General features: G+C 43.1%; 1 protein-coding gene across 2 annotated transcripts; it reads left to right on the forward strand.

The window, feature by feature from the left end:
* Positions 1 to 339: 339 nt before the first annotated feature.
* Positions 340 to 12,884, forward strand: arhgef5 (Rho guanine nucleotide exchange factor (GEF) 5). 2 transcript variants are annotated; one of them, XM_084356931.1, is made up of 15 exons: positions 340 to 1,020; positions 1,912 to 5,517; positions 6,226 to 6,271; positions 6,834 to 6,883; positions 8,045 to 8,415; positions 9,276 to 9,436; positions 9,621 to 9,773; positions 9,886 to 10,015; positions 10,122 to 10,196; positions 10,324 to 10,413; positions 10,628 to 10,770; positions 10,932 to 11,075; positions 11,171 to 11,241; positions 11,924 to 12,028; positions 12,179 to 12,884. In XM_084356931.1, exons 2-15 carry the CDS (start codon positions 1,932 to 1,934, stop codon positions 12,319 to 12,321), a joined length of 5,268 nt encoding a protein of 1,755 aa, XP_084213057.1. In that variant the 5' UTR covers positions 340 to 1,020; positions 1,912 to 1,931; the 3' UTR covers positions 12,322 to 12,884. The 2 variants fall into 2 exon arrangements, with proteins under 2 accessions (XP_084213057.1, XP_084213058.1); XM_084356932.1 differs by having other exon boundaries at positions 1,912 to 4,845.
* Positions 12,885 to 13,461: the final 577 nt, after the last annotated feature.

Here is a 13,461-nt window from a genome sequence, read left to right on the forward strand (position 1 = left end):
AGGATGTAGTGCAACAAAACAAGGTAGCAAGTAAATGTGACAGGCTTGAGTTAGGCCTTTATTTGGTAACGTTAACGAGACAGACCTTTCATCTCAGGTCACTTCGGCTCTCAATCACCACAATAAAACAGTCATTGTAACACAAATTAGTCACTAGTCAGCCCTGTTATGCGCCTCCCTTGGTTTCCTGATCTGTGATTGCTTAATCTTGTTTTTTTTTTTGTTTAATCATAAGAAAGAGTTTGTGTTACCACTTTTCTTTCCCTCTTTATTACCTCTCAGGGGAATGTAGGGGAGTTTTTATAGGCCTCAGTGAGCTCTCCCAAAGCCTGTGTGTGCTCTAAACCTTCGCTCTCTGTCTCCCCTCCCCCAACTCTCCCTTGTGCTATCACAGCCTTTACCTTACCTGGCTGTGTGTGTTGTGCAGACACACCCGGCCTATTCCATATCAACCAATCGCTGCTCCAAGACAGAGACACCAAGGAGGTGTACTTCCTGTGTTTCACGAGAGAAGAAATGGGGCAGGAGAGAGGAGAGAGTTATGTACTTTCTTTTACCAGAGGGGGTCCACATAGGCGATCACGTCGGTAGTACTGGGAAGGGAAAAGGACTGAAGTAGTGGGCAGACTTCAGGTTGATTTATTGGAGATCTTCCTGTTCAGCAACAGCGTCTGAGAGGACAAGACAGAGAGAAAGGAGGAGGGGAAAGATAAGTGTCAATCTGTTGAGACTTGTTTGGGAATTTGAGGAAGGAGGGGAGGTGGGGAGAGACAGAAGAGAGGCAGCAAGAGGGAAAAGCAAGGAGAGCTCAGGCGTAAACATTAAGTTTTTCACCAGAGTTGAAGTAGTGAGAAAAGTAGATAACGTTTGATTTATCTGAAGAAAAGGAGGACATTTGTTGTGTCACTTAGACAATGTGAAAACAGTGAATGAATTCTTGTGTGTTGTGCAATCCCATGCTTTTGAGCTGAGCTGCACCGGAGGGGGAGACCACTGATCTCCCCAGGAAACTACATTCAGGTGAGTTACTCTGCTATTTATTTATTTGTAAATGATTTTCAGATAAACACTTGTGTAAATGGCTTCTAGTTTGGACACAGATTTGGATCTAGCCTAGTTGTGGTTTACATGTTACATGCCTTGCCTATGTGTCACAGGGCTCGCTTTCTGAAAGTGTCTTTTGGTATGTGGTACTTTGCAGGTCTGTGCTGCATTCTTAGTTAACAGTAAGAGGGTGTCACCTTTTCTGAAGCCTGTATCTTACCTTTCTACTGTAAAGTTATTATACAACCAGACTGGATTAAAGTGTCACACTCTTTTTAGCTTCAATGTACAAGTACAATTTTGTGTTTGACAAAATAAAATAACAGAAAAAGCCTGGAAAGCTAAATGGATGCAGTTTTTATGCTTTCTCAAAAGTAGCAGTAACATGAGTGACATATAGTTTTATACTCTACTGTGTGACATTAACTTAATATGTAAAAGTTTGCACGGCCTCCTCTTTGACCTGTTGCTTAACTTTTAAAGGGGCACTATGTATTTTTGGAAAGGAAATTCAAACTCAGAATTTTAACATTTACAATGTTAATTAGGTGATTGTACAATCTCAGAAATATTTATTTTTTCCATAACTGAATAAACAAGCTGTTCTCAGAGGAAAAACAAAAGGTCCCCAGTACACTGTTTGAAGCTAGAAATGTGGCAGGGTCTGCCACATATCATGTAAAACAATATGAAATTATGTTGTCCTTTAAGGTCAGTTTGTTTATTCAGGCATTAAAACAAAGAGAGTTTGTTTATTTAGTTTGTTTAGAAATGAAAATTTGGTTAAAATTTCTTCCCCAAAACTACGTAGTGCACCTTTAATGTTTGTTTTCTAAACTAATTATGTGGGGTGTTACTGTCTTTTAGGTTCTCCAAATTATGATACAATGGGGACCAAAAGGCCCAGCTGCACCATCTTCGACACATCTAACATAAACACATCTGACCGCAAACTTCAGCCAGGTGGAAGAATCTCCCGGGATCCAAGTCCACGGCCAGCAATGACTGCCCAGTCGGAGCGAGAGAGAGACGCCAAGCGGGAGGAAGACCGGAGAAGAGAAAGAGAAACTGAGAAAATGAGGGACAAGGCGAGATACAAAGATATGGACCCACGGGAAAGATATTACGAAAGGGACAGAGGTACTCTGCCGCGGCCTAGAGAGGGAGAACGAGATTTGAGGGTGAGAGAGAGGAGGCAAGAAGATGACAGGAGCAGAAACGGGAGGCTGGTGTCGAATCTAGAGAAGCTGGCTGAGAGGGAGGTGGAGAGGGGCATGAAGAAAGGCGACACATTTCCTAGAATAAGAAAAAGCAGCCCATATGGCGACAGAAGAATGACTGGCTCCGCTGAGATGGACGAAGTGAGGAGGCAGAGAAGAGCAGAGACCGATGACAGAGAGAGGGCTCGACAGAGAGAGTGTTACAGAGAGAGGGAGAGAGATGAGATCCGAGGCAGGGCAAAGGAAGAGGGGAAAAGAAGACCTGCAGAGGAAGAGAAATCACGACAGAGGGAAAGATATCAGGAGCATGATGTTGGCTTTCAAGACAGAAGAGAAGTGGTTGATTCATGGAACAGAAGAGAGAGGGATGCGGATAGACAGAGAGAAAAACTGAGGCCTAACATGGGGGAGAGGGAGGCCAGGGTGCATTCTGCGCAAAGGAGAAGAGACAGAGAGATCCACTCAGACAGGAAGGAGAGGGGAAAGAGGGACACCAGGAGTGAAGGAGACAGTGACGAGAGAGAGCTGAAGAAGGAGAGAGCGAAGGACAGAGAGAGGGAGGAGTTGACATATCAACACAGCAGAAGTGAGGGTGACAACGGGGGCAAAACAGAGAGGGAGAGAGATCAAGATAGGCGAGGATACAGGGAAGAGGACAAGCAGAGATACAGAGACAAGGATAGAGAAAGAGAAGCAGATCGATCCAGGAGGAGGGGAGTGGAGAATGATCGGGAGAGGTACAGGGAGGAGGAAAGGTGGAGGGAAAATATGAGAGACGTGAAGGATGACAGGAGAGAGGATGACAGAAACAGAGAGTACAAGCAGAAGAGAAGCAAGGAGAGAGATCCTAGGTGGGATGATTCAACAGGCAGGGGCAGCCGACCCCAGGGCGAGACGGCTCCTAGGGTGCCGCCGCGAGCCCAGAGCAGCGGAGAGTGGAGCACCACCGAAAGTGACAGAGATGTAGAAGAACAGAGAGCTGCTGAAAGAAGTCACAGGGAGAAAAAACGAGGTGAGAGACAAGAAAGAGACAGAGGAGACACGAGAGGTGGCGTGCCAGAGCAGAGGAGGATGTGGTTAGAGCCACAGAGGGGCAGGAATAGTAAAGAAGAGTTTGTAGACAGAGAGAGACAAACGAGGGGCAATGAGAGGAGGAGAGAAGCAGAGAGGAATAAGGAGGCACAGGCTGAGTGGGGAAGGGAGGGGAGGAGAGTAAGAGAGGAACCAAATGAGAGGTACAGAGGAAGGCATGGAGGGAGAAGTGAGTGCAGGGGAGACATAGAGAGGGAGTCAGAGGGCGTGAGGGTGGATGGAGAGGAGGTGGGTGAAGCCTGGAGAGAAGTAGATAAAGGAGGGAAGGAACATCTGTCTGACAGCGATCGAGGGATAGAGGGAAGCCAGCGGAGGGATGCAGAGGGAGAGAACGTGACAGATAACACAGAGGAGAGTGACAGAGAGGAAGAGGGTGGGAGCGATTACTGGGTCCGCTCCGAGAGCGAAGGAGGAAGTGAGACAGGGTGGAAGCAAGACAGGGACATAATGCTGTCAGGAGAGGACGGCTTTGTAACCGTGTCTAGCGGCGGAGATGAGGAGGACGAAAGAGAGGAGGATGAAGAGGAGGAGTTTACGGACTGTCAGGAGTTTTTGGAAGTTGCACATGATGTCAATGTCAAGTGGCGGGAGGCAGACGAGGAGAGGGAAGAGGAATGGACAAAGGGAAAGGAGGAGGTGGTTGAGGATGACGAACAGGGGAGGGAAAAAAATCCAAAGTACGTCTTCTGTGTGATTGGGCAAACGTTGCCCCGGTCAAAGAAGTCACCGTCACAAGATGAACGGACGACGGGAGTGGAAAGAGACAACCCAAACTTAGAAAATGATGACGCCACACTGCAACCTCAGGATGACCTGCATCCGACACGGAGTAGAGATGATGAATACCCGATCATCAACAACCAGGACATAGAGAGCAGGAGTGAGTGTAGCATGCCAAGAGAGGAAAGAGCAACTGAGGAGGATATCAGGATGAGGCCTAAAAAGGAGCACCCATATGCCGAAATAGGGCCGATAAACAGAGACTCACAGACTGAAAAACTCCTCACAGCGTGGAGAGAGAAAAATAATGAAGATGTGGAAAGAGAGAGGGGGCAACCTTCAGATTCACTCCCGACTAACCCCTACGCTGATGTCTTTTCTAAAGTGAATTTTGAACAAATTCAACCAATCTTGGATGGACTCAACACTGGCGCAATGAGCCCAGAGGAGGTGGAGGCCATTCGGATCCGACTGAGCGGGGCGTGGAGCTTGTCCGATGAGCCCAAGCGACATTCCCAAGCCCCCCACCTAAAATGGGCCAAAAATGTGGTGCGGGAGATCCTTGGACGTTCTGAGGATCAGACTGTGGATGAACCAAATGTACAAGGAGACCAAGGGGTCAACCAGACAGCAAAGGAGTACGAAGAACAACAAGAGGAGGTTGCACAAGAGCCTGGAGGGACGCCCGTTATTAAGTTGACAACGGATGAACAGCACTCAGATCCAGAGCTGGAGGAGGAGGAGCCGCTGGAGGAAGAGGGACTGAGAGGTATGGGGCAGAGCCAAGCCGACATGCATGCTGACCAGTTCTCAGCTATGCATGGTGACACACCAACACACACTCACGCTGACACACTGTTAGACACAGAAGGGAAGGAGGATCAGAGTATGGACAAAGAGACTGAGCCCTCTGGTCTCCTTCAGTTAGAAGAGGCAGATATAGAGGTGAAAATTAGTGATCAGGTCGAATTATCAGAAAGGGAAAAAGAAGAGCGAGAGAGGAGAGAGAAGGAGGTGGAGATGTATTTATCTGTGAGCAACACGCTGTACAAGCCACACAGCTGCCCCATTCTTAATTATGAGACCGAGTCTGCCTCCGGAGAGGGTGAGGGCCAGGAGGTGGAAGACAGAATGGTTGAAAGTGAAGAAGAGAGGCAGGGAGAGGAACCTGAGGAGAGGGGTGCTGCAGAGGAGGTGGGAGAGATGAAGGAGGGAGAGGGAACTGAGGTGGAAAGCAGAGAGGGAGAGGTGGCGGAAGAAAGTAAAGTAAAAGCGGGGACTCTGACGAGCACCTGCAGTTTCCGAGATTTGGGTCCTGAGGCCCGTATACGAAGAAGGGGAATCCGTAAAACAACTGAAAGAAGAAATGGAGTGCATGTAGAAGTGGAAGAAGCGGAAGGTGTTGGAAGGGATCGCAGGACCAGAATATTCTCTACAACAGGTAAAGAGTAATGGAGATGCTGCTCAAAATCAGCCTTGAGAAAGCCACATGATTACCTCTCCTTTGGCTTTCACCTGTAATTTCTGTCTCTCGATTTTTTTTAATCATCTAATCAGGTTGACCTATTCCAGGCCCCACGTGGGAGGCCCCCTTTAAATGAAGTCAACTGTTGATTTTACACACAGACAATTTTAATCACAGACTATCTCCCACTCGTTTCCTCTGTCTTGTTTTCTGTCTGACAGTTTCTTACATCATTCTGTTGTCACGTCAAACACATGAACCCAAAATCAAAGGCGGACATCTGGCAGTAGACCTAATAGGTGCAGTTTCTGAACGCAGCATTTTGCCATACACTGGAAACTGCGTCACTGTGTTGTGGTTACAGGTAGTGGGCGGGGAGGAGCAGAGGTGGAGACTGGGAGGGGGGGCAAGAAGCATGAGCTAAAAGGCTCGGGTTGATCCTGCTTTGAGACATAGCAAGAGAAACACGAGTTTTGGAAACACACTGATCCTTTCTGCGATGCAGGATTTTTAATTGAACTAACATTATTTATTTTATTTATTACCTATTTATTTGTGTTATTTAATAGATATTTTTTGTAGTTCGTTTCTTTATTCATTCAAAAGTCCACTGTAGTGAATCAGAACAAGGTGCCCTGATGCTGTTGTATAACATTTCGACGAACGGATACTTTTTTATTCCAGATGATGAAGACGATCGGAGCAAAAGCTGGGGAGAAGTCGAGCTGAGGTGAGTGAAACAATCGCACACAACATGATACATTTGATGGTGAAGCAATACCACATGTTGACATACAGCAGTGGTCAGGATGTTTGACTGCATGTCCCTAATCTTAAAAGCTGTTATGGTTTAACACTTTGTACGCTCAACAAAAATATTTTCCCTCAAACTTTGACTTTATGTACTGCAATTACATTAGTTCTGTGTAAAGTATGTCATTGAATGCAAAGTATTTCTATCAGGTTGTGTTGATGTGAATAAATGAAACAACTTTGTCAGCTTAAATGTATAAATACGTAGTGTCATTTATGATGTTCATGTGTTTGACTTACATGGAAATTGTATATGTAATTTATGTAATTGAAATACATATTGTGTTTTAGGAAAATAATTTTTTGTGTGTAGGATGAAGATATTTAGTTTTGTAATGTCAGGACATGGATATTTTGAATGGCAGCACAGCCCTGATTCTGTATATTCAGTGTAATTGTTACACACTAAAAATACATTTCAGACAGTTACAGTCTGTACAGTCATTAATGTATGTTTTGTCTCTTTTTTTGCACTATAGGAATGTTTTAGAAACTATCGACAGACGAAAAAGGAACTCAAGATTTTTCAGTGAGTATCTCTGATTCAGTTGTATTACAGTTTTAATACTAAACTTCATTAGTTTTTGTTTCGTTTTTTAATTTTGGTTTTCAATTCAGTGGGTTTGCTTGTTTTAGTTTGGTTTTATAGTTCATAAATAATTTTAGTTTAGTTTTTAATTATTCCAGTATTAGTTTTAGTTGTTTTTTTCTTATTAGAATATGCAGGAATTTGTCAGGCAAGATTTAAGAGGTTCAGATGAGCTATTATAATACAAACACAACACTTTGTGAAGGTAATTGATCATGTAGACATCCCAGTCTGAATACACATATTCACCAATGCATCATCGTGCTTGTTCTGTAGACAAATTTGACAAACTTGACACAGTTTCAACTGTAGTGACCTCGCTGTGTTTTAACCTTGTTATTGCGTCATTCAGGTCATCAACATAAAAGTACTGAATGAAATCTTTAAGCACAAAACCAATTCATTAATACCAATTCATTTTATTTTTTTTTTAAATGTTGTTGCATATGATTTATTTTACAGCATAACTATTTTTTTTATTTATCACTGCCAGTTTTGTTCAGATTGAATCATAAGATTGATAGTTGGAAAAAGGCTGTGTGGGCAGCACAGTGACGCATCTTCAGATCATATCTTTTTTGGCCGTGGTCGGGGAAAGGCCTGACGCGGTTGAACATTTCCTTTCAGCGTGCGTGATTAATCTCTGTGTTAATCCAGACCCACTAACTGTTTACCTCTTCCTCAGCAAATGCTGGCTCAGAGCTTAAATGAAATACACAAAGGGAATCTGTACAGTTTACTGTTGGCTCACACCATTCAAAAATTATAAACTAAACAACCTAAAATGGCAGCGAAGCTTGATCTATGATTCACATGGATTTTGCGAGAAATGGTGCAGGAGGGTGTGTGAGTTGTTGCTGTGTATATGTGTGTCTGTGCAAGCCACAGACAGGTTTCTGCAAGTATTCATATCTCCTAACTCGAGGGAAAAACAGCTGCCACTTCGACTTTGCATTCCGACAAGTATGTGTAAAAGGAATGTCAAATGCAAACAAGTCCTCTTGGCTAACACTTCTTTCCTTTGCTTCCTGTATTTTTCAACCTTCTTTTCTGTTGCTCTCTCTTCTCCTCTGTCTGTCTTACTTCCTCTCTTTCTCCCAGATGCTGCCCAGCTCTACCAGCAGTACAGCGAGGCCGCCCAGAACTTTGAGATCCTGCGCCAGGCTCGCTCCGATGTCGTCTCCGTGTGCGAGGACTCCACCCCATCCCCTGCTCCTTCGCCTCCTCCTGCCCGCAGACCCCTTCCTCCCTTACCTCCTGTCCGGCACCCCCACTCGTTGTCCCACACAGCCTCACTCACCAGTGTCAAAAGCTTGCCTCTCCCTGAGCCCCCCAAATGTGAAGGCAGGCCTACCTCCCCACGTCTGTCCCTCTCTCTCACACAGTCGTCCACGCTGTGGAGGGAGCTGCCTGGAGTCAGGAACAGCGCAGAGCTGGAGGAGCTCACAGAGGACCAGAGGCGACTACAGGAGGTAATGCTGCACATATGAACGTCTAGTCACCATTTGGTGGTAGAAAAGACTTCACTTTCTGATCCCCCTGAATTTTTCTGAGACAGGAATGAACAGTTCCTTAATAAATGCTGGGAACTTTCCAGTGAATGAAACACTGAGAGAGTGAGCTTTTATCAGAATTCCTAATCTTACTCAAAACATGGATTCACACTTCTTTGGAAAGTTGCTGGCACAACATTCACACCTCAGTGAAACATGATATTAAAATATTATAGAAACAGTGAGGTTTGTGCTTCATTCTCTGGAAAGTTATTGGCATGACATGCATTATCTTTCACTTTTCCTTCTGCGTAACATATCTGATGTTTACGAACTGAATAGTTTTCATGTTAACTTCTTCCAAAAAACTTTAATGGTTTACTGATGTGGCTCCTCGTGCTTATTTACCGTTGAACTGTTTTGAGTGTCATTTTACATCAGGATTGACTTCTGGGAAATGGCTTACATGAATCAGCTAGTCACCGTTATTGCCTCACACATCAAACCATAAAAACACAAGAAATCTTCTGACTTGCCACATCTCAGAATAACCCGACCAGTGATCCACATTTTATAGGCAGGCAGCGTGATTGCTTAAACATGTTGCATTTCTCTGGTACTGTAGGTGTTTCCTTGTAAACAGGCATGTGTCTGAGCTGGACTACTTCTACTGATTGCGAAACCATCCTCCTCAATTAGTCACATCCTTGTCAAAATGCCCAGGTTTATAGAGAGTCAACAACTGAGTGCTGATGAGCAATAATTTACTGTCTAGCTTTTGCTCGTGTCCAGTGTCTTTTGCATTTATTTATCATGTGTTTCTCTTTTTTTCCTTGTAGATAAGATTTGAGGTGGTAACCTCAGAGGCATCCTACTGCCGGAGTTTGGACATTGTTGTTGAACACTTTGTCAAGTCCAAACAGCTGGGGGCGCTGTTGACCACACAGGACAGGAACTGGCTGTTTTCCCGGCTGGCAGATGTTCGTGCCATCAGTCACAGGTCAGACATGTTACACATTACTTAGAGCAAGTTGTGAATACAAAGTCTACGTTCACGTTTAGGTGTTTTAATCAAGTTAAATTTCGTCTTTTAGATCTGACGTGGAACATACAAGAAGTGATTGTGTTGCAAACATGTGGGGAAATGAACCTAAAAGCCTTGTTGTTATTTTTTTTTTTTTTAGTTTTTTATCAAAACTGGAGGAGCAGGTGGAATCAGACATTATGGACTTTACTGTGTGTGATATCATCGCTCGGCACTGTCAGCGCTTCAAAATGGTTTATGTGCCCTACCTCACCAACCAGTCCTACCAGGACGCCACCTACCAGAGACTAATGTAAGACATTCTGTCAAGCCATCTGTGTTTCTGTCTTTCTTCTCAGATTTCAGGCAGCGAAATGACCTCTGGTTCATGAAAACTTCAATTGCACTTTCTCTTTTTCTTTCAGGAATGAGAATCAAGGCTTCAAGAGGGTTGTGGAGAAATTAGAGAGGAATACTGTTTGTCAGAGGCTTCCTCTTCGTTCCTTCCTTGTCCTTCCTTTCCAAAGGATCACAAGAATTAAGCTGCTGGTCCAGGTGTGTGTTGGTGTGTGTGTGTGTGTGTGTAAGGCTGGTGGCTCACAATATGTTCGATCCTGCACCTTGTATCTCACTCTAACACGCACACACTGTTTCTGTCCAGAACATTGTGAAGAGAACTACTCCTGGTACTGCCGAGGCGACTCAGGCCATCAAAGCTTTAAAGCTTCTGGAGAAGGTACAGCAACATCCACCTTTCACTGTACAATAAAGCAGAATTGTAACATAATAATACTGCTTAAAAAATATCCTGGATGTCTTCATGGTGACTAACCTGTCTTTTGTTTAATTTCTCCCTCCATTAGCTGATTCAAGAGAGTAACGACAGCATCACTCAGATGAAAAGCATCGAGTCCCTGGTGTCGCTCAGTGCTAAGGTGGACTTTGAATGCAGGGTAAGTAATCAACTGATCACATCGTCATGACAGGAATGTAACGTGTCTGGTGCTTTAATCTATACAATCTTTCACCATGAAATATGGTTTAAATCACCAGAAAAAGTTAATTAGTCGACTTTGAGTTAAGATAATTTTGTCAAACTGTTTCTATCATGAACAAAAATTAAATAAAGTGCTGACATGATTGTCTTTTTGTCTGTCTATTTTACAGACTCTTCCTCTGATCAGTCAGTCTCGGAGGCTGGTGCGAGAAGGGCCGGTCACTGAACTGATGGATTTCTCTCTAAAGGAAACAGAGAGAAATATTTATATGCACCTATTCAATGACTACTTGCTACTTTCACTACAAAAAGAGTGAGTCCACAAACATGTTCTGTAATGTTAGAATAAATCATCCCTAGCTGGCATCTCTCTCATTACCGTTTCCTTCATCCTGTTTACCTTCATATCTTTACAATCAAGCTTATCACAGTCTTTCCTTCCGTCGTCTCATTTCCCTTTTGTGCTGTTTCCAGGGGAGGAAGGTTCACCGTAATTGACCACTCTCCCGTATCAGAGCTGCGTGCAGAGAACTGCCGTGTCAAACTTCACTCCCTCCAAAAGAACCTGTTCCGGTTGCACATGTCACACAAAGCCCTGCTGCTACGGACTGACACACAGTAAGAGACTAAGTCAATGGCAGGGGAATGTCTTTGTCGGCTGTTGCGTCACTTGAAGCAAAATATACAAACATCTTTGCTTTTTCTCCCATCAGGAGTGATAAGCTACGTTGGATATCCGCTCTTTCCCGGCCACATCCTGAAATCGATTTTTCTGCTGCACAAGGTAAAGATTTTGTAAAAAGTTGTAGGTCATAAGCTGCCTGAAATCCCTGCCTAGCCCACTCATTCCTTACATCAGGCATTCCCAGACTTAAGAATGACACAGCCCAATTTGGGAAATCTGAGACCCCACCTGAAGGCAAAGCAATGCAAATTAATAATCTATCCACATGCACATAACAGTTTGCGTAAACTTGTTTATCTTTCAACACATTTTATTGTATTTTCAAAACAAAAAACGAATTTTAAAAACATTTTATCTATTTATTGTTAATGACCTCTCGTGGCTATTCTAAATCCATCATCATTTTGCGTCCTCACCCAAAGGTTCACTGTCACATGAAAGTAAATGAAAAAAAAAATGGCTGCATTCCATTTTAGAGATCTAGTGGCGGGGCCCTGCTAATGTCCATGGTGGCTCAGAAGGCTTGTAAAACGCACCATAAAGTTCCTTTACACGTTTCTACATTTGAATGAGAAATGTAACGTTAAAAGCATGCACACTACTTTTAGCTAAACATCCCACAGTACAAGATTCATAGAGTTGAATGACACTACACCTGTCAGTGACTACTATTCATAACTGCCTTATATTGAGTAAACTGCTGTGCGCTCGTTTTTTGGGAATACATACATTTCCTGCATTACATAGTTTGTAATATGTACCTTCTCTTTTGTCCTTGCAGATTTTCCACAGATGCAGTGTATCAAAGCTTTTGTTGCCCAGCAGCCCGACGAGCTGTCGCTAGACAAAGCTGATGTCCTTCTAGTGCACCAACAAAGCAGCGACCGTAAGTCCCCTACACTATTATTTCCATCATTCCCCTGCAGAAAGTGCAATTCGACCATGTTATGTTTCAATGATTGTAGAGCTTTCCTGAACCTGCATTGTTAGAGAATAGTTAATCAGTTACTTAATGTTGGATTATTTTTTCTTCCAGATTGGGTAGAGGGGACCAGACTGTCTGACCGGCACCGTGGATGGGTGCCTGAGTCCAATTTGACCACCATAACCAACCCTAGAGTCAGACAACGCAACCTGTCAGATGCCCTCAAGCTGACAACGGCCACAGCTGCTGTCTGAGCGGGATGCTCAGAGTGGGACTCAAATGAGGGGCGTCCTGGCTGCGCCGTCAAGAATAAGAATCAGTTGTCTGCTTCAAACTGCTGGAAACAGTGCCATTGTCATTCAGTGCTATAGAATGGAATTGTTAAGAAGCGTGCAGCAACTGAAATGCTGTAAGAGTTCATCTCAACGTAGCATTAGGGCTCACTTGTTTCACTCGGTGGAACGGTATGTGGCCTTTGAGCAATGCATGAACTGCTGAGGCCTGCCTGAAAGGCGTTAAGGTAGATGTGATCTATTAACTGTTATCTACAGTACATTACAAACATTGTGTGTACATCAATACATCAATGAACTGGTGTTTTAGAGAAATAGTTTTAAAGGGGAAATCACCTTTTTCCGAGAAATGTTATTTTTGGAAAATGTATTATTATTTGTGTATATTGAACAGAATCTAATAGTTGAGTGAATGATGCAGTGTCTATTGCAAAGCTGACCCCTGCATGCAGGAGAGCTGATGGAAATCATATCGTCACACAGTGATAACATTTCATGGTGGAATAAAGACACTTTTGAACATATTCATGCCTTATTGAGAGTGAGCTGTGCCTTTTTTACTTCATCATAGCAGCTGTTTTGGTATGGAAACATTTCTTACAGTTAAAGGGAAAAAAACTATTTAAAAAAAGGGGGAGTGGGGGGATCTCAATTCTGACTTTTTATTTAATAATTTGGACTTTCTCTCATAATTACGACTTTCATCTCAAAATTTCTTATTAACAAGTGTAACTTTCCTTTCTTTTTTTGGTCAATAATTATGACTTTTGAATCCCTCAGTTTCAACTTTTTATCCAATAATTTGGACTTTTTTTTGCTTAATTCTGACTTTCTATACTATCATTCTGACTTTTATCTCAAAAATTCGACTTTCTAGTGTGACTTTTTAATCTCTGTTTTTACTTAATGTCTCATAATAATAGCTTTCACAATTTTGACTATGTCATAATTATGACTTCTGATCTCATAATTACGACTTTTTGTTTCATAAATGACTTTCTATTTGATAATTATGACTTTTGTAAATCTATTTATTTCGACTTTTAACTCATAATTATGACCTCTTACCTCAAAAATATGACTTACAATGGGAATATTTTC

This window comes from Pagrus pagrus (genome assembly GCF_965226575.1).
Source record: "Pagrus pagrus genome assembly, chromosome: 7".
NCBI lineage: Eukaryota > Metazoa > Chordata > Actinopteri > Spariformes > Sparidae > Pagrus > Pagrus pagrus.

Bases quoted from the DNA above. Each gene is read 5' to 3' on its own strand.
- arhgef5 (XM_084356931.1), top strand. From the start codon at position 1,932: ATGGGGACCAAAAGGCCCAGCTGCACCATCTTCGACACATCTAACATA. The intron at 10,197-10,323 runs GTACAGCAACAT...TCCCTCCATTAG, and splicing joins CTTTAAAGCTTCTGGAGAAG to CTGATTCAAGAGAGTAACGA. The intron at 11,242-11,923 runs GTAAAGATTTTG...TTGTCCTTGCAG, and splicing joins CGATTTTTCTGCTGCACAAG to ATTTTCCACAGATGCAGTGT.